General features: G+C 35.8%; 2 protein-coding genes across 2 annotated transcripts; one reads left to right on the plus strand and one right to left on the minus strand.

Moving 5' to 3' along the window:
• The first annotated feature begins 1,450 nt into the window (after window positions 1-1,450).
• On the plus strand, window positions 1,451-3,609 carry LOC108332677 (uncharacterized). The gene is made up of 2 exons (XM_017567993.2): window positions 1,451-1,605; window positions 2,413-3,609. Exon 2 carries the CDS (start codon window positions 2,441-2,443, stop codon window positions 3,395-3,397), a length of 957 nt encoding a protein of 318 aa, XP_017423482.1. The 5' UTR covers window positions 1,451-1,605; window positions 2,413-2,440; the 3' UTR covers window positions 3,398-3,609.
• A 15,725-nt stretch (window positions 3,610-19,334) lies between these two features.
• Window positions 19,335-24,312, minus strand: LOC108323866 (probable LRR receptor-like serine/threonine-protein kinase At1g67720). The gene is made up of 15 exons (XM_017556667.2): window positions 24,160-24,312; window positions 23,499-24,036; window positions 22,816-23,327; window positions 22,599-22,728; window positions 22,297-22,368; window positions 22,151-22,219; window positions 21,969-22,040; window positions 21,810-21,878; window positions 21,472-21,638; window positions 21,141-21,394; window positions 20,798-20,924; window positions 20,642-20,707; window positions 20,181-20,367; window positions 19,967-20,099; window positions 19,335-19,878 (listed from the first exon to the last, which is right to left on the minus strand). Exons 1-15 carry the CDS (start codon window positions 24,227-24,229, stop codon window positions 19,537-19,539), a joined length of 2,808 nt encoding a protein of 935 aa, XP_017412156.1. The 5' UTR covers window positions 24,230-24,312; the 3' UTR covers window positions 19,335-19,536.
• Between the last annotated feature and the right edge of the window lie 1,199 nt (window positions 24,313-25,511).

Genomic DNA, 25,511 nt, shown 5'->3' on the forward strand with positions numbered 1-25,511 from the left:
TATTCTAACCACTCCTGGTATCAACCGTAAACAACTATATAGAACGTTTAACTCTCATGAGCTAAAGATACAAAATATACATGATTTTAAAGTGTACCCATGACACTTTTTCATACACAAACAACACCCCAATACATCCAACATGTATACCCATTACAACAACACCACTTTTTCATAAAATATAAACATGTATAATCCATTAAATACCCCATATAGTAGAAAAACGAAAATGAACATGTGAATACCCATTCTCCATGTAACAACACATGAAACTTAAACCCAAAAGAAAAGTGCATGCATCAACATGTTAAATTTAATTCCAACACACAAGAAAGAAAGCATGCAACAACAGTATAATGTTACCTTCTACCCATCATACACTATGTTATATCCCAAGTTAAACCCCTTACCTCAATTCCAAGCTAGCTTCCAAAGGCTCTTAGGTTTCTTTCCTCACTAGACAACAAGCTTCCACTCCTCTTGGTCTCCTACAAGTGACGTCCAAAAACTCCAAGGCTAGGGTGGCTCTTCCTTTCTCTCACCAACTTGGTTGCTCTCCAAAAGTGTCTCTCCAACTCTCGGTTCTCTCTCTTGTCCACTCTCCAAGTTTTTGTTTTTCAACCCTACTAACTCAACTTAAGTAGAAACTAACTCTAAACCTCACCAACCCTTCACTAACCACTCAAGGTTACTCTCAAGGACACCCTACACTACTAACTTCAGATTCTCTTTCCTAACTCTTCATTATCCCAATAAAACTTCACTTTAATGTGACTAAATGATAGTTTTAAAGTGTGTTTAAGTGCTTCTATAATATCCATTTATGTAGATTACAATTTTCAATGTAAATGTAATGGTTAACCTCCCCAAGGTCACTTACATGCTTCCTAAGTCTAGAAAACATGTGCCCACCCAAGCACAGTGGAAAAAGAAATGACCCAAGCACCCATGCAACATTTCACGTGAATGAGGGATTTCTGTTAATTCGATTAACAATTTTTTATTTAAAATTTAATAATAATTTAATTTAATTTAATATATTTAAATATATTAAATCGTATTTTATATTATTTTTACTACTTTTATTTTAATTAATTTTATTTTTATTTTCTTAATATAACTATTATAATAATTGAAATAATATTTTAATAACTAGTATGGACATATATTAAAGATAATTAAAATTTTAAATTAAATTAGATTATTATTAAATTTTAAATTTTAAAAAAATTAAAAAAACTTGGTAATCAAATTTCGAAATCTCACAGTTTAAAGGGGTGTTCTGTATTTAGAAAGAGAAAAAATTAAAAACTCATAAGACATTAATCAAAAACAATAGTGAAGATTGAAAACTAGAAATGAAAAAATGTGGTGCACAAGGAAAACATGGAGTGGAGCGAGTTAAACCCAAAAGAAAATATTATTGGGCTGATGCTATTTGTGTAGTACCTTATCGTTCCTGTAATTCCGTTGTTTGAGACGTCGTTCGTTCATCTAATTTTCTCCTAATGGCTACAGTCGCTCGCAGCTGAACTCAACTCAAATCAACTCTACTCTATTCCTATGCAAATAGTTCCTAGGATTTCTAACTTCGATTGATCCCAGGTACTCTTGTTTTGCATTAGGTTTACCTTAGCATCTTCGAAATCTGGCTGGCATTTTCGAGTGTGTTTACATGTGAGAAATATATCTTCGTTTGTTCGTTCCGTCTATGACCTTTTTAGGTTTTCCATTATCTGATTGTTCTTCTTAGAGTGAGGTCTGAAGTAATTTTTCACCACTATCATGGCCGTGCTTTCTATGATTGAGGATTTTAAACGAATTAGGAGATTTGTGTGAGTCAGTTTGGGTAGGTGGGTTAGAGAGTGTAATTATATCTGAATTGTTGAATTATAAATCAGAACAATGTTTTCTTTTGAGCTTTGGTTTCGAGGACAACTTTAGCAAACATTTTTCTTTTTGGGAAAACCATAGTGCATTAAGTTGAGCAGACTTTGGGTTTCCTTCTATGTTGCAAATTTTGGCGTTTCTATTGTGTTATGCTGTGTTCTGTGTCTAAGAGTGGTGGTATGAGTTTGAGAACAGCGGATAGTGTTTCCAGCAGACGATGTTGTTCCTATTTTGAACTTGGGCCATGTTTGGACCTGTAAACTATGAAAAGATAAAACAAATTAAACTTAAACTTCACTAATCAGTTTAAAATCAAATTATATACTTCAAATTTTACAGAGGTTATCTCAATTAACTTGTCCAAAATTTGAGACACTTCTGACGATTTTAACTATTGGGGAAGTTCAATTTATTTTACTTTTTATTTTCTTCTTCTACAAATGTTTACGGAGAAAGTTTATCCTACAGAAATATGTTTTCACTTACTTTACTCGTTGCCTATTGTCACCTATTTTCTGTCAGGTACCTTGTCCTGAGAAATTTGGAATGAATGGAGATGACAATGTCAGCAACAACTTGTTACAGTATGATTAGATTCAGTGATGTTCTCCGGACAACATTTGTGTCACCATATCCCAACAGAAAGTGTGCAAAAAGAGTATTGAGAATTTTTTCCACGTGTGCCTCACCAATTACATCTACAGTTGACCCTATCATTGTCCACTCCTCTCAATTTCAAGTATTGGCTTCGAACCTTTCGGCAGCCAATGTCCCCCAACGGTCAGAGGAATGGTTTGCCCTTCGCAAGGACAAGCTTACTACTAGCACATTCAGCACTGCGTTAGGTTTCTGGAAAGGGGGCCGTCGCGGTGAGCTGTGGCACGAGAAGGTGTTTGCATCAGAGGCACAGATCATGGAAGTTTCTAAGAATAGCGCCATGGAATGGGGAACACTCAATGAATCAGTGGCTATAGAACAATATAAAAAGATCACAGGTAATGAAGTGAGCTCAATGGGGTTTGTAGTTCATTCGAAGCAGTCTTATGATTGGCTTGGTGCGTCCCCTGATGGGGTTCTTAGGTGTTCTCCACAAGTTGGACTATTAGAAGTTAAGTGCCCTTATAACAAGGGCAAACCTGAGGCTGGCTTGCCTTGGTCAAGCATGCCTTTTTACTACATGCCTCAAGTGCAAGGGCAGATGGAGATAATGGATTGTGAGTGGGTTGATTTGTATTGCTGGATGCCAAATGGAAGCACTATATTTCGTGTGCTGAGGCAGCGTGAGTATTGGAACTTGATACATGAGATTCTACGTGAGTTTTGGTGGGAAAATGTGGTTCCAGCAAGGGAAGTTCTACTGTTGGGACGTGAAGAAGAGGTGAAATCATATAAGCCTGCATCTACACACAAAAAGACAGGATTAGCTATTGCAAAGAGCATAAAATTGGCTAGTGAAACAAAGCTGTTATGCAGAGAACTTGCAGGCCATATTGAATTTTTTAGTTGATTCAAGTTCAGAAGTAATTGGTTAAGCTATTGATTCATTTTGCATCGAAACATTTTTACTCCCTTTCATGTGTTGGTTGTTTTGTGAGACAGATTTGGTGCCTAAACTGGAGGGAGAAGTTGCAGGTACCGTCTTTGGCACCCTGTTATAAATCTAACACCATTTGTAGACAGTGCTCTTCAAATTTAACAACATTTGTACACATCTCTTTAGATTATTGTTTCATTTATTTCTTTTTATAGAAAGACTAAGTGGGTGAATTTTTTTTTAAAGGAAATGCTTTTTGAAAAAAAAAATGATGTAATTATTGTTAAGCTCTGTAAAATATTGTTAAACAAAATTTAATTTCCCATGGACATTTCTTGAGATGCACATGAGAGAAGAAGCAGAAAAACCATCATTTGTTGAACAAGTTTTTTGGCAAAAAGACTAAGTCAAGTCGGTATTATTAGCCGTGAAAGAAAAACTGGTGAAAAGATTGAGAATTCGATTTGGTTATCTACTAGAAAAAGGAACACATGCACTCAATCCACACTGACACGACTAAAATTAAGAACGGATATATTTAAAGCAGCATCTATTTATATTTTATAAATCTAATGTGCGAGGTGATATGTGGATAATTATCCTATGATTATAATTTTCATCATTCTTTCGTACTATACTAGCATTATCATTCTGCCACTGGTTTAATTCTCAACACTCATAATTATTTTACACCCACCTCAACATTTATTTTCTGTATAGCTTTTCAATAAAACAAAGTTATCAGATACATTCTTTAGATTAGATATTCATTGCTGTGTAACCTTTTTAGCTCTATATAATAGCAAAAACATATAATTAAATCTTGTAAAAGCTTCGTTTCTTGTCATAGCTTTTATTAAATTGTATTCTTTATTTTTGGTAATAAAGTTAAGACATACTCTAAAATACCTTCAATGACCATTCAACCAAATACTTGTTGATTTGGGTGAAAGAAAACAAATCATTGACATCTCTGAGTCATTTGTCTAAATTTTCTCATATGGATTCTAAATTAGATGTGGTCGTTTATTTTCAATAGTTATCTTTTGATGGTCTAGTTTTAACAACCTTGTTCAATTTTAGTAAGACTTAGAACATATCTATTGCTTTTATCACAAAAGAAAAAAAAATAAAAATTATGTTTTTAATGAATAACACTTTCGTCTTGTGTACAAAATTCAATCTACTAAAGTATACTTTAACATCAATGTCTACTTGTATATACATGTTATAAGTAAACATTAAAACATATCAATGTATTATCCACGTCTGATTGTTTTCTCATACTCGCTTTCCATATATAATCTATACTATCATCATATTCCCCTCATGAAAAATGTTAGGCTTTGATACCATTTTGGTAACCATCTCAATGTAAGTGACTAGGATAAGCTATATAGGACAAAATGGTGCTGCCATGGCTTAAACGTTCATTTATAATTATCTTCAATCCTTACCAAAAAAAATTACGATCTTAAATGGTTAAGGGATAAGATACTTTTAGATATTTAAGATCCTCAAAAGAGGCAAGTACAAAGCATACATGCATCTATGGGGAAGAGGTGGTATAAATTATATATTTTAGACTTTCAAAGAAGATAAAACTTAGAAGGAAAACATGAAAAATATGTTATAATTAGATTTTTATTTAATAACTGATATCTTACAAAAGTGGAGGATTATATCTTTTATAGAGAGACCTATATACACATTCAAATTCCAAAATTGATTATGAACTTCATACTTTCATAATTTGGATCCTAAAACACATTTAATACAACTTGGAATTTGGATAAACTAAAAGGATAAAACCATGTGTAAAACAAGTACAAGACTAAAGAAACAACAAAGCCATATGAAAGATTTTTACTTAGTGGAATAATGGGTCCACTACTAATTAGATTCTTTTCACTTATTATGATATGACATATCAACTTAGTCAGATTAAGTGGAGACAACAATTTATTTGTTATGCTTCACTACGAAGTCATGCTTCCTATTAATAGGTCCTAGTAAGGATATATCTACCGGTGGATTATCATTTCATTCGTTAAATCTTCATTGTAATTATCTACCAGATCTTCAACCTTTTGAAAGGCTTCCTCAGAAGCATAATATTTTGTTACAAACTTGAAATCCATTATTTGCTGAGTGTTGTCCTTTTCTGGAATGATTATGTTCAGGGGCTAAGAGTTTATTGGTCTTTGCAAAGAGCTTGTAGGATTAGGATTAGGGGGTTTAGGATGACAATTGTTTACTTCACAGAGATGTTGAGCCAATAGAGTCCTATAACTTTCATCTAGTGGATAAGTCTCAAAAGTTCCCCACCTATAAGCTTCATTTCTTGCCCACAACTGCCCAGCTAAATTTTTGAAATATGGAGGATGGATGATAAATATAAAAATCAAAGAATTGAGAGAAGCTTGAGGTAATCTTCCATGTTCTTCAAATTCTATAATTCTTTTTAATTCTTGTGTCCACCATGATAAAGAATAAAACCATTCTAACAAGGTCTAGAAGTAGTAAGTATCTTTGTTAGGATCATTGAGAATGGCATACGCCATTTTGGTATGCAAAGCAACGGGTATGGAATATTGTATAGTATTGCACCAAATTAACCAAAGAGTCAGTTCACATATATCCCATCCGACATCATTGAAAAGTTCAAAGATTCCTCCAAATGAGATTTCCGAGTTAAAAATGTTTGTAGTGGAATGTTTGTATTTCATGGTTTCATGGAGAAAATAAAAATACCTTGTTTTGGCATATTGAAATATTTTAGCAGCGAAAGTTGTTGATAACCCTAAAGGATAAATTTTTTCAGTTTTTGCCTTTGAAGGTAAATGTTGTACCATGAATATAGGAGGAAAAACATGAGAGGATAAGATATACTAGATAAATTTCCCTGGTAATGGAAGCGACTCCACTCTTTAAGATTGAGCAACTCCACGAACCAGAAGTAGGCAGGGAAATGAAGAGAATGATTAAAGATCTGATGCGCGACAAATGTTTGATGGAACGTTTTATGGAGGTTGGATGTGTGTGTGATGTATCTCAAGCTCAAACAACCTTCCAAAGGGGAAGGAAGCTAGAGGAGGACGTGCGAAATAGGCACCAAGCAATGAACTCGAAGCAAAGATGCTAGGCTAATTTCAGCGGCAATTCTTTATGGCATTCAAGTTGGATTTACAAAGGAAAGAGTCTCCCTTTTATAGAGGAAGAGAATACTCTAAAACGTGCCTTGCAAGCTACTAAAATTACAAGAGAAGTGTGTTGGAGAAGCTATAAGGCTAGGGACACAAGGTTCAGAGGCCAGCTAATCAAACACGCGTGTAAATGAAAAAGTTGGTTCGTAGTGGCAATCTGCCTTGCTTTTTCAATCCGGAATGTAGTAGCTCCAATCCGGAAAGCACTTTAAAGCTACTCTTCTTTGCCTCCTTTGTTCTCTTTAGCTTGCCAAGCCTCCTAGGATGAATAGGAATGTTCTCCAACCTTTATTTATGACCTACAAAACAATACAAATGTGTTTAGCAAAGAGAAAATCTATCTAAGACTTAGATAAGGAAAGAACTTTAGAAATCTTTATTCTACTTCCCTTTCTTTAGTCTTAGTTTAAGTTGTTTCTTCTTTGAATGGAAAGTCCTAAAGGAGTTGCCATCACCTGGTCTAGAAAGGAAATCTAGGATCAGGTTGTGGTTTCTTTTAATATGTTTAACTAATAAATCTGGGAAAACCAATCCTTCAATCTGAGTATCTAAGGATCTGGAGGCCTTTTTTTTTAATTTGAGGATCTTTGGAAATGAAGAATTATCCATTTGAACTTCAAAGTGATGACCTCTCAAATGAAAATAGTATGCCATGTTTTTTATTGTCAATGCTTCTTTAAAGGTGGTGATAATGTTTCTTTTTTGCTTCTTTGAATTAACCACTAGAATGCCCACAATAGTATTTTTTGTTCTCCTCTTCTTCAATGAGTATTGCTCCCCAATAATAGCCATTAACATCTGTTTGTAGTATCAATTTTCCATTTCCATGAATCTTTAAAGCTCGTGGAGTTTGGACAATCTTTTTTAGTTCTTAGACGACTTAGGTTTGTTTAGGTCCCTAAGGAGGAGGATTCTTTTTTAATAGTTAGGTCCCCAAGTGGGATAAAATCTCTAAAATAATTGAGTATGCCTAGAATTTGTTGGAGTTTTTTGATAGCCAAATTCTGATCAGGAAAATTCAGAAGTTCTTAAGTGTTAAGACAAGACCGTCTATAAGACAAGAGCGTCTAACACTTTAGTGTTTTGAAGTTTAACAAACAATGATAAACGAAATGAGTAATTGACAAAGTATTATCTTTGTGAAAATAATATCGTTGAGTGAATGATGTCAAATGAAATAAGTGTTATGACATCTGAATGAACAAAGAAAAGTTTCAGTAAACGCACTAGGACCAAATGATCCTATTTTTAGTAAACAAGCTAGGACCAAACGATCTTATTTTCAGTAAACGTGCTACCACGAAGATGATTTATCATGAAAGGATCACTAGACTAAACGATATGCTCATAAACGAATTAGTGTGATACATGATATCTTTGCTAAACACGCTCCTACCGTATCTTACTAAAGAATGCAACAATATGCTACATGATGTTTTTGGTAAATGCGCTAAAACTATAAACAACGCTAGTCTTGTATTAGTCTTTGGCAATGGCATTGACACTGTTTACAACAAACTTCTTGAGGGAGAAAGTGGGGTAAGCCTAATAGATATGTTTGACGCATCAAGTTTCTCTGTCCGATTTGGAGGTCAGATACGTGATTTCTCTTCAGAAGCTTACGTTGATGGAATGAATGATCGACTCCTTGATGATTGCTAGATGTATGACATTGTAGCAAGTAAGAGGTCACTATAAGTCACATAATTGTTTGAAGCTGCAATATGTAGTTGCCAAACTAATAAAAAAACTCTAATTGTAACTTAATTTAGTTTGATTGTGCCTTTATTACTAGTATTACTAACCATATTGGAATAATTGACTTTTTGTGAGGATAAAACATCATTTGTCACCTCTTGGCCAAGATAAATTAGTTTATCATATTAAGCAATGATTTGACTAGAACTTTAAAGTTAGTAGAATAAGCTAAGCATATGGCATAATTATATATATGGAATGAAGGTGTGGAAGGAATAAACATAGATTGTAAAGAAGAACCTTTAGAGAAACTGAGGATGAAGATGGGTTGGTGATAAATTCTTGATTTAGTGAAATTCAATGTTTAATTAGAACTTATCTTGTTTTGATTATGCATAAATTTTGTGATAACTACCCTAATTTTACTTGTTCTATAGAAATACATGAATTTAAGGAGTTAAATCTGGAAATTGAAGAAAAGAATAAGAAATCCAAGCATTTTAGAAGAATCTTCCTTGCCATAGTTGAAGCGCCACCTAAGGGCTTGAGCCACGAAGCAAATCCATCCATGAAGATTTCCTTGAGCCATGAGCTAGAGCTTGAGCCTTAAAAGAATGTTTCAATATTAAGCAACCTTGAACAACTCTAGCCCAAAAGTTCATAGCTTGAGCCATTGAGGAAACCCACAAAGGGAGGAAACCTCGGTATTGGAGCTGTAAGCCACCACCTGAGCCGTGATGCGAGAGTCTATAAATAGAACATTCTGGACAGATTCAAAGAGAGGTGGAGCAAGAGAGAACTAGAAAAATAAAAGACTTCGGTCTTAGCCTTCTTAGGGTGATTTTAGAGAGAGACTTTAGTGAGTCTCTCACACTTAATCCTTGTAATTCATAAACACAGGATGTAGAGATGTTTTCCTCCTCCTTGATTGTACTTCTTCTCATATTCAATAGGAACTAAACCTCTATTGTGTTGGAACATGAAGTAGCAAATTCAAACTCTCTTGTATTCAGTGAGACTTTCATTTATGCAATTTTCATTTGATTTAAAGTGGTTTATTGATTTATTCTCTATTATGGGATGAAATGATCACTTTTCCTATTTAACTGACTTAATATTGAGCGGAAGCTATTCTTGAGTTGTGGTCCAATAAGTTTTCTTGTATGTTTATGGATGAAATAGGCTTGGGATCTGCAGTTGGAATAAAGTCTTATTCGTAATGCATTTAAATCGTACGCGATCACTGATAGGTTTCATACTAGACACTGGGAAAAATACTAGTCTCCAGGTATCAAATGGGCCTAGAGTACCATAAAGAGCACTCCTAGCTAGGACTTGATCACTTGAAGGTCTTGAAACAAGATTTGTACAAGAGAGGAGGAATCTGTGAAATCAGACTCCAACACAGTCTTAATTACTATAATCACTTCTTTGATAGCTTAAATCGATTTCTAGATTAAAGTGACAATATTCTCGACCTCCATAGTCGCACTTTTTACACAAAACAGACTCATATCAGATCAAATTGATCATAACATTGCTATTTCTGCCAAATCCATATGGATACTACACTTGTTTGCTACAACCCACCCAATATAATTGTTGGCATAATATTGTTGTTAACCGTGATAGGAAAATCTCACAATATACGCACTCTGATATTTTCCTGAAATTGAGTCTTACTATTCATTGATAATTGAAAGACTTTAAATAGCCATAACACTTACAATATTACGAGGAATAAAAATAAAATATCAACTATCTTAAAAATAAAATCTGTTTAATCTATCATAAAATAATATTGTACCTAGATAAACCGAAAATCATAACTACGTATCCTTATTTTATCTCTATCAAATCACACTAAATATTACTATACCCAAAAACTAATAAAATAAGATTTAAAAAACATTATTAATAAAACCCTAAAATTTAAGTTTATCCCAACAAACTCCCCCATAAACTTAAATTCTTCCTTCCTTCGTTCGACTTTCCATGTGCATCATCCTACTCCGGGTTTGCATCTTCTCTCCAAGATTTTCAGCTCCAATTCATACAATCGGTTCTTCTTTACTTTTACATGGGTTGTTAGACGACCATGCTTATCCTTTAAATACAGTACCTGATTTTTCATAAAAACTGAATTACCTTTTTCAATTATCTGACCCATGCTTAAAATATTGTTCTTCAGCTCCGGAACATAGTAAACATCCCTAATCTCTCCAACTCGTCCATTTTTTTGCATATGTCGAATTTTTTCACGCCCTTTCACGACCACCTTGGAGTCATCTCCGAAAGACATAAATTTGGCCTCCACCTTAGTGAGTTTATAAAAAAAGTTCTCGTTTCCACACATATGATTGCTTGCCCCCAGTATCTAGATACCATACCGAGTTGGTAAACATCTCATCAGCCTTCATCTCATCAGCCTTCATCTCTTCTTCATCTTCTTCTTCCCTATTTTTATCTGGTTCATGAACACTATATGCTTTCTCTTCCTTTTCAAGAGCCGCCTTCTTCAGCTCCTCAAGCTCAACCCTCTGTTCATCTAGAAGCCTCCCTATCCGCTGAATCTCTTCATCTTTTTGTTTGAGTTCTTTCTCCAGATTTTCCTTCTCCACAATCGTTGCATCCTTTACCAATATCACTTCCTCCATTGTTGCGATTAGGCCCTCCATGTCCACTGCATCCAAGCTCTTTACCAACAATAATTCTTCTGCATCTTCAGTAAGGAGATTCGTCTCCCCCTTTGTCTCGGTCTTGCAATACTTTGCAATATGGCCTACCTTACCACAATTGTAGCACTTGCTTGATCTACACTCATTTTCATAGTGGCCATACTTTCCACACTTAAAACATTCAACTCCTGACCGATCTCCTCGGCCTTTCTCTTGTCCTCGGTCATGCCAATTTTGCTGACCGGTTTGCTCTTCATTATCATTCTCAAAATTACCTTGGCCACGTCCACCTCGTCCTCGGCTTCCTCGCCATCTGTCGCCAGGACCTCGGCTCTGAGTAACCCGAGATTTATTCGAGTCAAACTGTACTTGTAGTGCTTGATCGTCGGGTTCAACATGATCATCCCAACTCCTTCTCCTTTGTTCGTGGGCTTCTAATGACCCAGCAAGTTCATCCACTATGAGAACTGACAAGTCTTTCGATTCTTCGATGGCGCATACAATACTTTCAAAATCTTTTGTAAGAGATCTCAAAATGTTTCCCAAAACCCGACTAGATGGCATTTGTTCTCCATTCCTTCCAAGTTGGTTGGCCACCTTCTCCACCCGAGTTATGTACTCGGTTATATGCTCTTTGGACTCCATCTTCAATTGTTCAAACTCTCCTCTGAGAACTTGTATTCGGACTTGTCTAACGTGTTTATCACCTATATACGCAACCTCCAATATCTCCCACGCTTCCTTTGCTGATTTGGCATTCTCACCAAGTTCAACGTACCCGTCTTCCACCATATCCCAAACGTCTTGGGATCTCAATAACGCCTTCATCTGTAGGCACCAATTATCATAATTGGTTTTTCTCGTCACTTGTGGCACACTCATACCATTGACAACCTTTGTCATCTCTCTCCCAAAAAAAATCAAGCACTCACTTTTTCTCTCACGATGTTTGACTCTTCCCTCTCTCCTTTTTTTTTTCTTTCTCTCTCGCTACTCAGAGCATAAAGCTCTGATACCACTGATAGGAAAATCTCACAATATACGCACTCTGATATTTTCCTGAAATTGAGTCTTACTATTCATTGATAATTGAAAGACTTTAATAACACTTACAATATTACGAGGAATAAAAATAAAATATCAACTATCTTAAAAATAAAATATGTTTAATCTATCATAAAATAATATTGTACCTAGATAAACCGAAAATCATAACTATGTGTCCCTATTTTATCTCTATCAAATCACACTAAATATTACTATACCCAAAAACTAATAAAATAAGATTTAAACAAAATTATTAATAAAACCCTAAAATTTAAGTTTATCCCAACAAACCGGACACATAACAGTTGGTCAGCTATAAGGTAGTTGATATGGAACACAAGGTCTTAGGGGTAAGTCATCCTTTATCCTTCATACAACACACTAGAGAATGGCCAAATGCACACCATGGAAGCAACAACACAACATACCACTGGAGAACGACCAAATGCACACCATGACAACAACACAACCATACACAACTGGAGAACGACCAAACACATACCATGACAACAACACCACAACACACCATTGGAGAATAATCAAACACACACCATGCACTACAACTTACAAACCCACCACAATAGTGACACATTGAGGAACAACCATAGCGAGAGCTTCACCCACCATAGATGAGAGCTTGACTTCAGTTACAACAGCAACAACCACGACAGTTTGACTCACCCACCACATCGAGAAGTTCAACCACCAATGGCAACTAGCAAAGATGAGAACGAAAGGTTGACCCACCCACCACAGCAAGAGCTTGAACCACTAATGGAAACCAGCAACGACGAACAACAACTTCACTCAACCACCATGACAACAACTTCAACCATCAATGGCAACCAAAGACGAAAAAGTACGAAAGCAAAAGAGTGGAGAAGGCAAGAAGAACATAAGAGAAATGATGTGAATCGAAGTGAAACGAGAACGAGAAGAAAGGAGAAGAAGTGTAAAAGAGAGAAAGTGAAGCGCGAAAAGAGATTTGGTATTCTATACTAGTTATAGTGTCTAACCATTATAGAAAAAGTTCTCCAACATTACATTTTTGTCACCGCGCTACTTCTATATAGGTTCTAGATCTAACCAATATAAAAAAACATATTTATATACCTATTTTGAATGCAAAACTATATAAATATTTGTAATTTATTACAATTTTGCTACTATGTTACTTTCTATACATGTTCTAAGTGCAACCAGTATAGAAAAACTTCTTAATACCACCATGCCACTTTATATACCTGATGAATTTCAACCGGTATAAAAAGTAGCTATAAAAAAACGTATTTTTCACTAATGATATAATACTTATACTCATTTAATAACTTTATCTATAAATACATATAAACCTAAAGACATATCATATTAGGAAATATGACAAAAAAAACTTCTTTTAGAAATAAAGTGGAATAAGGAGCTTTATTGTAAAAAAAAAAGGCATTCTCTAAATGAGGAAAAATATAAGGCCTACATGATTTTGTGAAAACAATTGTCTGGAGGGGTCACTTGCATAAGGCCTATAGACAATAAAAATGGAGAGTAATGCTTGTCCTTTTAACCTTCTTTGACTTTCTTGATATGAGAGTATTTGTTCTAGTTTGGATCTCCACCAAGTAATGGGACTAAACCATTCGAGTAAAGTCCAGAACAAATATTTATGCTTAAGAGGATTTGTTAGGATTTGATAAGCCATTTTTGTTTGTAAGGCTATGGGAGTGGGATGTTGTACTGTCTTACACCAGATGGCCCATAATGTAGGTTCACAAAGATCCCATCCAATGTCACAGAATAATTCAAAAATATTTTCATTTGGGTTTGTGGGATCAAATGCACAAGGAGAAGCAACCTTGAATCTTAGTGTCTCATGAAGAAAAAAGAAGTATCTGCATTTCGCGTAGTTTAAGATATTTGTTGGAGTTCTAGGATATAATCCTAGAGGATAGATCTTCTGAGTTTTGGCATGATTTGGTAAAGGTTTCACCATGAAAATCAACGGGAAGTTATGAGTTTTGGTGATCATTTGTACAACTTTTGTTGGCCGTGATAGAAAGTCTAGAATAAGGTTTTTGTTTCCTTTGATATGTACGGTGAAATCATATTGGGAGAACCAATCTTTTAATCTTAATATTTGAGGATCTGGAGGCATCTTGTTCTTAAATTCAAGAATTTTAGGAAAAGAGGAGTTATCCATTTGTACTTCAAACTGGAAGCCTCTGAGATGGAAATCAAACTTTTTTATTCCGTTTTTTACTACAAGAGCTTCCTTGTATGTGGTATGATAATGGACCTCAGCTTCTTTAAATTGTCCGCTTGCATGTCCACAGTAAAATTTCTTTCCATGAATTTCTTCTATCAGGATTGTTGCCCAATATCTATCACTTGCATCAGTTTGGACAATTTTGTTCCCTTCTCCTAGGATCTTAAGAGCAGAAGGATTTTGAGTTATCCTTTTTATCTGTTGGATGGCTTCAGTTTGCTCAACTCCCCATGATGGAGGATTCTTCTTTAGCAATCTAGAAAGAGGACCGGTATACCTGGCAACTTTTGGAATGAAATCTCGGATGTAGTTGAGAATACCTAAAAACTGTTGAATTTGTTTTATGATAGAAACCCTTGGAAAAGTGCATTCCTACAAAATCAATCTCAGATTGTGGCAGGTGGATTTTCTTTTCAACAAACATTATCCCATATTGATCGGCTATAGTGAAGAACTAGTCCGGTAATTTCCTATGGGTCATCATGTCTTTGGAAAAAAGAAAAATATCATCAATGTAGATGATCGCATTTTCTAGAATTGGTTCAAAAATCTTGGTCATGGCCTTTTGGAAAAGAGAGGGTGCTACTTTGAGGCCAAATGGGAGTACTGTCCATTGGAATTGGGCATTAGGTATACAGAAAGTTATTTTATGCCTTTTAGATGGATCAATACCTAATTGCCAGAATCCAGATTTTAGGTCGAACTTTGAAAATATATTGGATTCTTTTAACAAGATAGGAAGAGAAGAGGCTTTGGGAATAGGTAATTTATCATCTTGAAGAAAATGATTTAGGGGTTTATAGTCAATTACCAGCCTCTTTTTTCCTCTCACTCTTTCTGATCTTTTTTCCACATAAAAGGCCTAACATGCCCAATTTGAATGTGTTGGTTCTCTCAAGCCCTACTTTAAGAGTTCTTGACATTCTTGTCTGGCCAGTTGCAAATCAGATGGTGTCATTCCAGGATGAGTTGCTTTCGTAGGATTGGCATCTTCATTTAGTTTAAATGGGAGATTGACAAAGAAGTCTGGATTTTTCCATAAGGCTCTGGGATGAGAAAATCCTTCGTGATTATCAGCACATAATGAGAGTAACTTCTTCTTGACCTGTTCTATCTCTAGAAAGGATTCTGAGAGAGAGAATAATGTAGAGGTTTCTACAAAAGGTTTGAATTTTCTTTTGTATTTTAAACCGGTGGGAAGTATCTGCAATTTATGTCCATGCCTATCAAAATATCTTTGCCAGGAAGTTTGCTGCCTATTACTTTAGCCCAAATGGTGCATTCAGGGAAAAATTTGATCCCAATAAAGGTTTTAGTAATGAGATCAGTTCTGAATATTTTCCCATCAGCAGCTATAAAAAATGACGTCTTTTTTTACCAGGGTTCTTCAGGAAGAATGTCAGGATTCATCATCATTTTTTATGCTCTAGTGTCGATGTATGCAATTGCTTTGACAGACTTGTTGAACTTTGTTGGCAAGATTTGAATTTCAATGTTGGGATGAGGAGGAGATGAATTGATGCTAGTTATTGCTTCTGAGGAAAAAATCGGAAGTGATTCTTCTTCAGAAAGTTCTTCCTCAGAAGAATTTCTTACCGCAAAGACTCTATCTTCATCTGGTCAAGATTGTTCTGAATATAGAGATTCAACTTCTTCATCCCTAATTTTTAGAGATGTAACAAGCTTAATGGCATTATTAGCTTTGTTAGGACAAGATTTTGTAAAGTGTCCTTTTTTGCCGCACAAATAGCATCTTTGTCCTTGGGACTTTTTCCTAAAATTCTTTTTCTTGAAAAACTTGAGATTCTTCTCCTTCCTTTTGGAGGGCTTATCAACCTTATTTTTCTTGTTTTGACAGTTACACTTGTCCTTGCATTTTATCTCTAGATATGATTTTTTGCAGACTTTTCCAAATTTCCCCTTATTATTCATTAAATCAGAGAAATATGGTGTTGCCGGCATAACTTATCAACGACCTCCTTAGTCATCTGATGGATTTGTCCCATAGTCATGGTAGAGAAGTCTTTTTGAGCTGCCATGGCCATTCGATTTAATTCTGGTTATAACTGAGCAGGAAGGGAGGCCACGTAGGTATTTTTGAGACTGACATCATTTTCTCCATTTAGCAGATAGAATCTTTGTAACATTCGTTTGAAATGCTTGTCTAAATCTTTCATATTTATGGAGCAACACTTCATCTCAAAAAATTCTTGTCGCATCTTTATGTCTATGATGGCTCCATCTCCAATAAATTCTTCATAGAGAGCTCCTAAGACTGTAGCAGTTGTCCCTAGGTTGTGAAATTGATCCTGCCGAACTGACCCTAGGTTGTGATACCATTCCTTCAAAGTTCCAGTCATTCGACAAAAAAATTCTTCTGTAACTTTGTAGGAATCTGAGTCCTTAATGAGTTTGGTGTCGAGCCAAGCTCCAAACTCAATAAGTCTTTCTCTCCACTGATTGGGAGGAAGATCATCTGTGGAAGACCATGGCCCACTATTGGGTTTGGAAGGGTTGTCTCTTAAGGTTGGATCAATTTCTTCAAGAGATTCATATATGGGTTCTTGTCTTGTACTGGAAGTTGTCGTATTGGCCATGAATACATCTGCATATTTATCAGAAAACTCTGAGTTACTATCAGAGAGGTTCCCAGTATTACTGTCAGAAGAAGTGTATCCTGAAGATCTTATGCTGGTGATTCCAATAGTGAATTGTGAGTACGGGTCTTGGGAATCCTGGAAATAGTCTTCCTTTTCAGATAGATTTCTAGGAGACTCTGATTGAGTTTGGGTAGGAGTTTTTCTGGTTTCATGTGTTGAGGGTACTGATGTTCTGGGTTTTTGTTTGATTCTAAAGGCTGTAGCGGTTGGTAATGAATAAGTTTGTTTGGACTTATGAATCATAGAGGAAGAAGGTTGGAAAAAAGGTCGAAATCGGGTGAAGGGAGGAGGGCTGAAAAGATCAGAGAAAGATAATTGTTTATGTTTCATTTTTTATTCTATGTAATGGTCCAAATCTTGGAGTTGTGCTTTTAGCTTCTTGATTTCTCTTTCTTTGGCCTGAGAGGTTTCACCAAAAGTGGTCCTTTTCCATTCTTCTTCTAGGCGGGAAATTTCAGCTGTAAGATAAACATAATGTTCTTTCATTCTTTCAAAAAGATGCTCTAATCGGGCATCTGTATTCTTCATTTGTGATGAAAGTCCATCTATCTTTTGATCAATTCTTCTGAGCATAAAGTTTTGAACTTTAGCGTTTTCTGTTTGTCAATTAAGCACTTCTTCAGCTTGGGTTAAAGGCTTAGATCTCCCATCAGGTCCTATTTCCGAGGAGGGGATATTTGGCTTCTGATCCTGGTGGTAGGATCTACTATTCTTTCTAGAGAGGGAAATTCTTGTTCATAGTTGGAATCAAAAATCATAAAATAGGGGATCTGAGGCTGAGGGATTTCTTGAGGGGAAGAGAACCTTCCTTCTGTTCCCAGGATTTCTGCACATCTTTTTTGAAACCACAAAGGATCTGGTTCTTTGGGTTTGTGTAGGCCAATCCATGGTCCAGAGCTGGGATCAGATCTTCTCCTAGGAGGAGGAGATGGTCTACAGTAGTCTTCATGGTCTGTATCCTTATCTTCCTCATCTAACTCGTCATCGTTGGAGCTATCATCATCTTTGATGCATTCACAATCTAGGTCACACATAGAAGGATCAATATCCCATATGAAATGACCATTGACTTTGTCTGTGAATATAGGTTTTCCATCAGGAAGAACTCCCCAGATAGGGATTTTTCTTTCCTTTGTAACTGGACGGATCATCATAGACTGAAAAAATCTGGGAGGAGCTGGTACTTTCTTCATCTCCTAGTTGCTTGAAGATGGTTCTGACTGTCCCATCTACAAACCTCCTAAAAGTGGCTTCAGAAGTCTGGAGAGGTTTTCTATTTTCATGTAACTTCTCATAATTAGTCACCCATTGTAGAGGAATCAGTTTCTCTAACTACTGTCTAGTAATGTTTTTGGGGATTTAGACTATTGATGGGCTTTCTTCATGGGGGTTAGCCATAACAAATAGAGTGTTTTCACTACTGGAGGGTAAGGATAGGTTGACTGCATGATTCTGTAACTTATAAATAATCTGATGATGTAGTGTTGCACAAAGCGCTTCAGCTACTCTTCCGGCTCCCGTGATCTGAACTTGGACTTTGAGTCTTTGAGGCAAGGTTGGATCTCTTAGGCTAACATTGTAGTTGGGAAACATAGTGAGAACTACACTTCCTGCATGTAAGGTAGTCAGAACTGTTCCTATGACAGCATTTTCATAGTGGAGAAAACTGGAATCCAAGAGAGAGACTCTGGCAGAGACAGGAAGACCTCTTCTTCCATGAAGGGAAAGGATAACTCTGATGGCTCCATAATGAAGGTGAGTGTATCCTTCATATTGTCAATGCCTGATTAATTCTTTAGGTATCTCTATTGTAACATATTGTTCTTCAGGTGTAGCTACAAGAGAACATTGTTCCATCCTAGAGGATTGAACATACTCTTTTTCAGGAGGTCTTCGGGAGGTTATGAGTCTGGCGATAGATCTAATGGAAGATCTTCGTCTTTTGAAAACATTGTACGGACTAAGCAGAGGAGTTGAGGACTCGGAAATCTGCGCATCTTCAAGGACATATGAATATTCTATTAGGTTTTCGATTTTTGAAGAGAGCATTTTGGAGATATTGTCTGGTAGAGATAAGGAGGAGTTTAGGAGAATAGGTTGTGATTCGGTAGTTATTTCCATGGGTTAGATGTCTCCCTCTACTCACCCTATTTCATATTATATCATGGTTTCTGCTTTTAGAGAAGTCAAGGAAGTAAGCTAGCTATATATATATATATATATATATTTTGATCTATAAAAAATAACATCAAATAATATTAGATTGATGAAATTTTTTATAAATAGGATCCATCTAAACAAAAATTCAACTTAACATTGATAAAACAAGTATCCAAACAAATACGATCAAACGAAACGAAATAAAGTAAATTCTCATGGAGATCATTTTAAAGTAAATTCTATAAGAAGATTACAGTTTCATTGGTTGCAAAAATGGGAATGCTGTCACTAGTTACTGTCACACTGTTACTGCTGTAAACACATATTGTAGAATAATAATAATAATAGTGGTTAAAAAGAAGTAAGTATACAGAAAGAAAATGGAATATAAGGTTGGTGTAATTTATCTTGCTGATGGGAGGCAACCATTTGAAACGTCAGGGCTCTGAATTTCAAGAAAGTTTGTGAGTAAAGTTTTGCGTGAAGAGTGTGGCTTTGAAGTGCTGCTACCTGAAAATGATGATGATGATGATGATTTAAGCTTATTTTCTGTTCCTTGTTCTATCTTGATAGCATCTTGTATAGCCAAAATGATTTCTTGCATCCTTGGCCTTGAGGCACCATGGTGTTCCACACATTGCATGGCTATTTCAACCACCCTCCAAATGGATTCAGTTTTAGCATTCCCATTCAGAGAAGGATCAATGATGCTCATTGCATCTCCTTTTCGAGTTAATGATCTAGCCTGCAAAAATTCAACCCCCAAAATCTCAATGCTCATTTTTCATCCAAGTCTGCAACATCTACGACATACCAATGAAAGGGACACATACCCATTGAACAATGTTCATTTCAGCACCGTAATCTTCAGATGACACAGGTTTCTTTCCAGATATCAGTTCCAGCAGAACAACTCCAAAACTGTATACGTCACTCTTTTCTGTCAATTGCTGGCTTGCATAGTACCTGCATTTGTAGAGAATAAACACAATCTCAATTCGACACATTGTTGAGAAAACACAAAAACGCATGAGCCCCGTGACTTACTCAGGATCCAAGTAGCCCACAGTTCCTCTTGCAATGCTTGATACATGGGTTAAATCTTCTTCAGCTAGCCTAGAGAGTCCAAAGTCTGATACTTTTGCTCTCATATTTATGTCTAAAAGAATGTTACCTGTCTTTATATCACGATGAATGATGCTAGGATTGCATCCTGTGTGTAAGTATTCAACACCTGTACAATTCAAATCATACTCAACCCTCTTAACTTGGAAGAAAAATACTAATATATATCTGTCTGGAACCACCTTAAAATGACATGATATGTCTAGTTTTATGACATGTTTTCGCATGAATGTGACACTTCTAAATGTATGTCCTATTATATTGGGATATAGAAATCTTTTTCTGATCAACAAGAAAAATACTACAATTACTAATAAGAACTCAGAAGCACGTTAAACCATACTAAAATTACTTAAGCATCATGAAGGTAGTTGTTGATCAACCTTTAGCTGCATCTTCTGCAATACGAAGACGAGCTAACCAGTCCAAGTTCTTCTTCTTGGAACTCTCTGTTGTAACATTGAAAATATATGTCATGACACAAAATTTTACTATTAAGTAAATACAAGCATACGAGGTTGCGAGGTTAGTCAATAAACCATGAATGTGATCCCGTAATGTGCCATTGTGCATATACTCGTAGACCAGAATATGCTGACATTCTTCTTCACAATATCCAATCAAGGGAACCAAATTTCTGTGATGAATTCTGGATAAGAGGGCCACCTGCATATGTGATTCTATAATCAAATAACTGCACATTAAGGTTGGGATGTTTACATTTTTTTTTCTTTTTTGGAGAATGTCATACTAATGAACTTCATGGAATATAATACTTTTTGGTTGGTATAAACTTCTTATGGTAAAAAATACTCACAACAGAAATTGTGGTTAACCAGAATTCAAGTTTGAAAATATTGAAGGGACAAATTTGAACTCTACCTCGTTAACAAATTGCTGGTTTCCATGGCAGGACGATTCACTCATGCTCTTAACTGCAATTTCTTTTCCATCTCTCATTTTCCCATAGTAAACAGATCCAAAGCTTCCTTTGCCAATTTTCTCTGAAAAATTGTCAGTAGCTTCTTTCAACTCTGAGAGTGTAATATGGCAAGTAGTGTTTTCATCCATCAAACTTCCACCCCGAAGAAATGAGTATCCAGTTAAAGGTCTACTGTTACTGCGTCCAGAAATGCCTGTTGTAATGCTTGGTTAGAAGTTTGATTGTTGTCAAGTTTGTACAAAGTAATTAGAATTGCATTGGATGGCTAACCTTTTTCCTCACGTTTCTTTTGAGATGCCTTTCTCCGCGTATTGAGCAATAGCACCAAACTTACCAAGAAGAATATTAACAGGATCACTAGTACTCCAATTGAAATTCCCACCACCATCTTAAAATGCTTCTTGTTCCCTCTGTATAGTCCAGGATTACCTTCAAAGCTGGAACAGAAAGTAAATGTGTTATTTCAATCTTGGTACAAGTCTAGCTGAAAATTCCTAGTTCTATTATGTTCATACTGATTTTTTTTGGTCTAGTCAAATCATTGAGTATTTAAGAAAACTGCAATTAAATTATGTTAAAAAACTTGTGCTGTTGCTGAGCATACTTACCTGAAAACAATTTTTTCAGACACTAATCCAGCCGGTATTTCCCCACTAAATGAGTTGTTCTGTATGAACCTGTCACAAACTCACAGATGCTAACTAGGAAGAGTACTTGTATGTTCTAAAATTTGAAATGAGAAACATTTGGGAATAAGTGCTACATACAGTGCTTGTAAGCTTGGCAAACTACCAAGGTAAGACGATAATCGACCAGACAACTTGTTGTTCTCTAAGTGCCTGCATGTCATCAATTGAAAGAGGAAACTAAGAAAAAAGAGGACATAGAAAAGAATGCTTTTGGGTTTACGAAAGCTACTAAATTTGTCATCAATATGAACTGAACTTACACAATCTTTAGATTTATCAGTTTGCTCATGTCAGGTAGTGGTCCAGTAAGCAGGTTTCCATCTAACCACCTAAGCAAAACAGACAAAAGAAATCTCATTAAATCAAAAACTAGAAGCATTTCTATTTTGGAGATCGATGTACTTACAGCTCTGTCAGTGCTTCCATGTTGCCAAGCTCAGGTGGGATTTCACCTTTCACATTCCTTCTTGAAAGAATTCTATTACAAACAATTGCGATTAGTAAAAATTTGTGCAGTTTCAACTTCCATTAAATGTCTATAATAGCAGAACAATACAACAGTATTTCTCATTCTGTTTTTCCAACATTTTTTATGGAATCCAAATTTCTTAAGTATTCAAAAACTTGTGACAGGTATTAATGTTTCAGAGTACAGTAATTCACTTGCTATGAATCAAAATTTCCCACAGAAGTAATTAGAGATGTTACATTTTTGTTATTCTTGGCGGTGTGGTGGTACTACAATTCACCCATTCCCAAGGAGTTGGAACACAAGGATCACCTTCATTTGTCTGGGAACTTTCAGCAGACAATAACCGAAATGCATTTACAACGGTTGCTGCAAAGTTGAAGTCTGGTTAGAAATCAGTTTATCTGGCTCAGCATCAGCCATGTAATTTCACAAAAACTAACACTCAAAACTTACAGTCTTGTTTGTCTGTCTTTGAAGCAATCTCTACATATTTGCTTATTTCCAGTGCATTCAGAAGAGGTCCTCGGGTAGAATCTGGGGTCATAACAAAGGAGAATGATAAAACAAATTCTAGAGTAACATTCATATAACTTGGTTCATATAAAGTGTAGCTCCCATTGGCATTCTCAGCAATGTTGACCACTGCATTGCTATAGTCAGCTATATAAGGTTGCTTTAATTTGAATTTTCGACTCTCATTCTTGTCCAAATCTTCAATCTCTGCAAAATATGCATAAGCTCGAGCATTGGCAGGGAAGTCTTCCAGGTTCAATCTGTAGCTGAGCACTCCTTTTCTGCCAACTACTGCAGTTTGCATTACTTTAACAGGTGGGTATTCTCTTGTCTCTACATCTATGTTCATTGCAGTGCCAATCCTTTCGGTGCCTGGGGCTACCCCAACAAGATAATTTTGCCTTCTAATTAGATCAGAATCCCAAATTCTATCATATGGATCATCCGGGTACCTGAGAAATACTTTTGTTTAACACTGGTGATCTTTTTCCTTAATAAGGTAACAAGGTTTTATACTTGTACTGATGCTTATTCTGAGATAAAATTTTGGAAACTCTTGTTTCAGTTATGTGCCAAAAAGCAAAATCTAACCAAGTACAACAAAAATGAGGTAGCTTTCATACCTGACAGCATCTTCAGTTGGTGCGCCAAAATTTATTCTTGCAGCAACTTCTAAGAAGAAATTGTCTTCAAAATCCGTGGCATACATTGAAAGATTGAAGGGTCGCAACTCAAGAGTGGAAATGAAGGGAGAACCAGTGGTAGCACAACACACACAGACATCAATAGAATTTGAGGGTGCCCTGATTATCATTTCCTTAACATATATTCTTGAGGCATCATATACTGACACAGTAGCCCACTTGGTTGCATCCAAGTAGAGCTGAAACTGAGGGTAAGTGTCCCCATTCTCCAAGCTTCCATACTGAAAAGTTGCTCTCACCAAGTACCTTCTTCTCTCCTCTGTGCTCAGCGTGTAACAGTACTTCTTGGTGTCTATGGGAAACTCTCTCCTCTTTTGATATTGCACCATGCTTCCATTTGGACTTTGCACTTCCACTGAAATGCCATGTTCCATGATCCCAGAGTCTGAGATCCATGCCAAACCCGTGCTGTTATCAGTGTAATTGCTTGATCCACCACAATCAATGCTCACAAACTCTGCATGAGAAGAAGTTAGATTCTGTGTTTTGTATCATTACATGAAACGATGGTAAGAAAAAGGAGGTTTCAGGAATCATGGTTCCTTCAACTGAAACTGAATCGAAAAGATGCATCTCTCACCTTCAGGTTGGCAAACAGCAAATGATGTCAGCAGAGGAGTTAAAACAAGAAGGAGAGAAGGTAAACCCATAGATGTAAGGAAGAGAAAATAATAATTTTGCTACCAGAATTTTAAGTGGTTGATTAATTTAACTGTTTGTTTGAGTTGAGTCAGTTCAGCATCTCAACTAGAACCAGCTTTCCCCCACTAATCAACTTTAACTTTATCGATTGATGACTTTGTTGAATGTTGATTATTCATTCACGTTCATGTCTTTTTCCGAGCTCATGTTGGGAATCTTGTTTTTCCAACAAAAGAAGATTTTAGGTTCATCTTTTCTTTTTCTTTTGCTTTTTTTTTTCTAAAAAGGAGTGACACGAAAGGCACAGGCACAACCTACGAAACTCACCAATGCACTTGTTTTTGTTGTAAGAAACTCCTAAAAACATAGAACAATTTGTCTTCGGGCTATGGGACAACACGAAAACATACGATGTCGTTGTATCTTTGATCACAGATTTGGCCTCTTCATTTTTAGTTAGCATTATGTTACACACAGATTGTGTTTTGAGAGCACACCCTTTTAAGTTTATGATACATACAAGAGAATGTTAACGGAATTATGAGGTAATATGTTATGAATCGAAAAGGGCTTAAACCAAACTAAAAAAGGTGGCCAAAGGCGAATGATTGAAAAGGAGGGAGTGATTATAATGAAGATTGGAGGGCCATAAATTATGTACTTGGATTTGTGCTTTTTCTATACCCAAAAATCTTTGTTGGAATATCATGGAATTTTTTATTTTGAATAAAATATTATTTTAATCAGTCTCACAATTTACTCTTACATAAATAGTTTATTCAAAAGGAGAAAAATGAAAAGAAAAATAATACTATGGTGATGATGGCGAAGTGGACATGAAGAGAGACTAAGTCTAGAAGAGTGTGGTGTGGTCCTTCTCATATCTTCAGTGGTCAAAGCTACAGATTTCACATTGACATGTTCTACTGAGAGAGTTTGTTTCTCCATTCTCACTTTCTGCCGTTCTATATTATTTATCTCTCTCACTCCTAGGATTGCAGCTTTCGCTAACACATTCAATTGGAAAATTACAACTTGAATATTAATTTTTAAGAGTTAGAGTTTCAAGAAGTAAATAAAATATTTAATAGCTGTACAAAAGTTCTCGGACTGCTAAGTGGGTAATGTATTAAATTATGTTAAAAGATCAAATGACTTTAAGAAGTCTTGAGTTTTTTCCTTCCTATGTCTATCTTTATTTTCTTCATTTGGGTTCAATCAATACTAAACAACAACGAAAGGAAAGTAATTCTATCATAACAAGGTGTTATGTACATGGAAAATAGAGTA

Source organism: Vigna angularis, chromosome 1 (genome assembly GCF_016808095.1).
Source record: "Vigna angularis cultivar LongXiaoDou No.4 chromosome 1, ASM1680809v1, whole genome shotgun sequence".
In the NCBI taxonomy this organism is placed as follows: Eukaryota; Viridiplantae; Streptophyta; class Magnoliopsida; order Fabales; family Fabaceae; genus Vigna; species Vigna angularis.

Bases quoted from the DNA above. Each gene is read 5' to 3' on its own strand.
- LOC108332677 (XM_017567993.2), top strand. From the start codon at position 2,441: ATGGAGATGACAATGTCAGCAACAACTTGTTACAGTATGATTAGATTC.
- LOC108323866 (XM_017556667.2), bottom strand. From the start codon at position 24,229: ATGGGTTTACCTTCTCTCCTTCTTGTTTTAACTCCTCTGCTGACATCA. The intron at 22,041-22,150 runs GTAAGTTCAGTT...GATGACATGCAG, and splicing joins CTGATAAATCTAAAGATTGT to GCACTTAGAGAACAACAAGT. The intron at 20,925-21,140 runs GTAGAGTTCAAA...TCACATATGCAG, and splicing joins ACCAGCAATTTGTTAACGAG to GTGGCCCTCTTATCCAGAAT.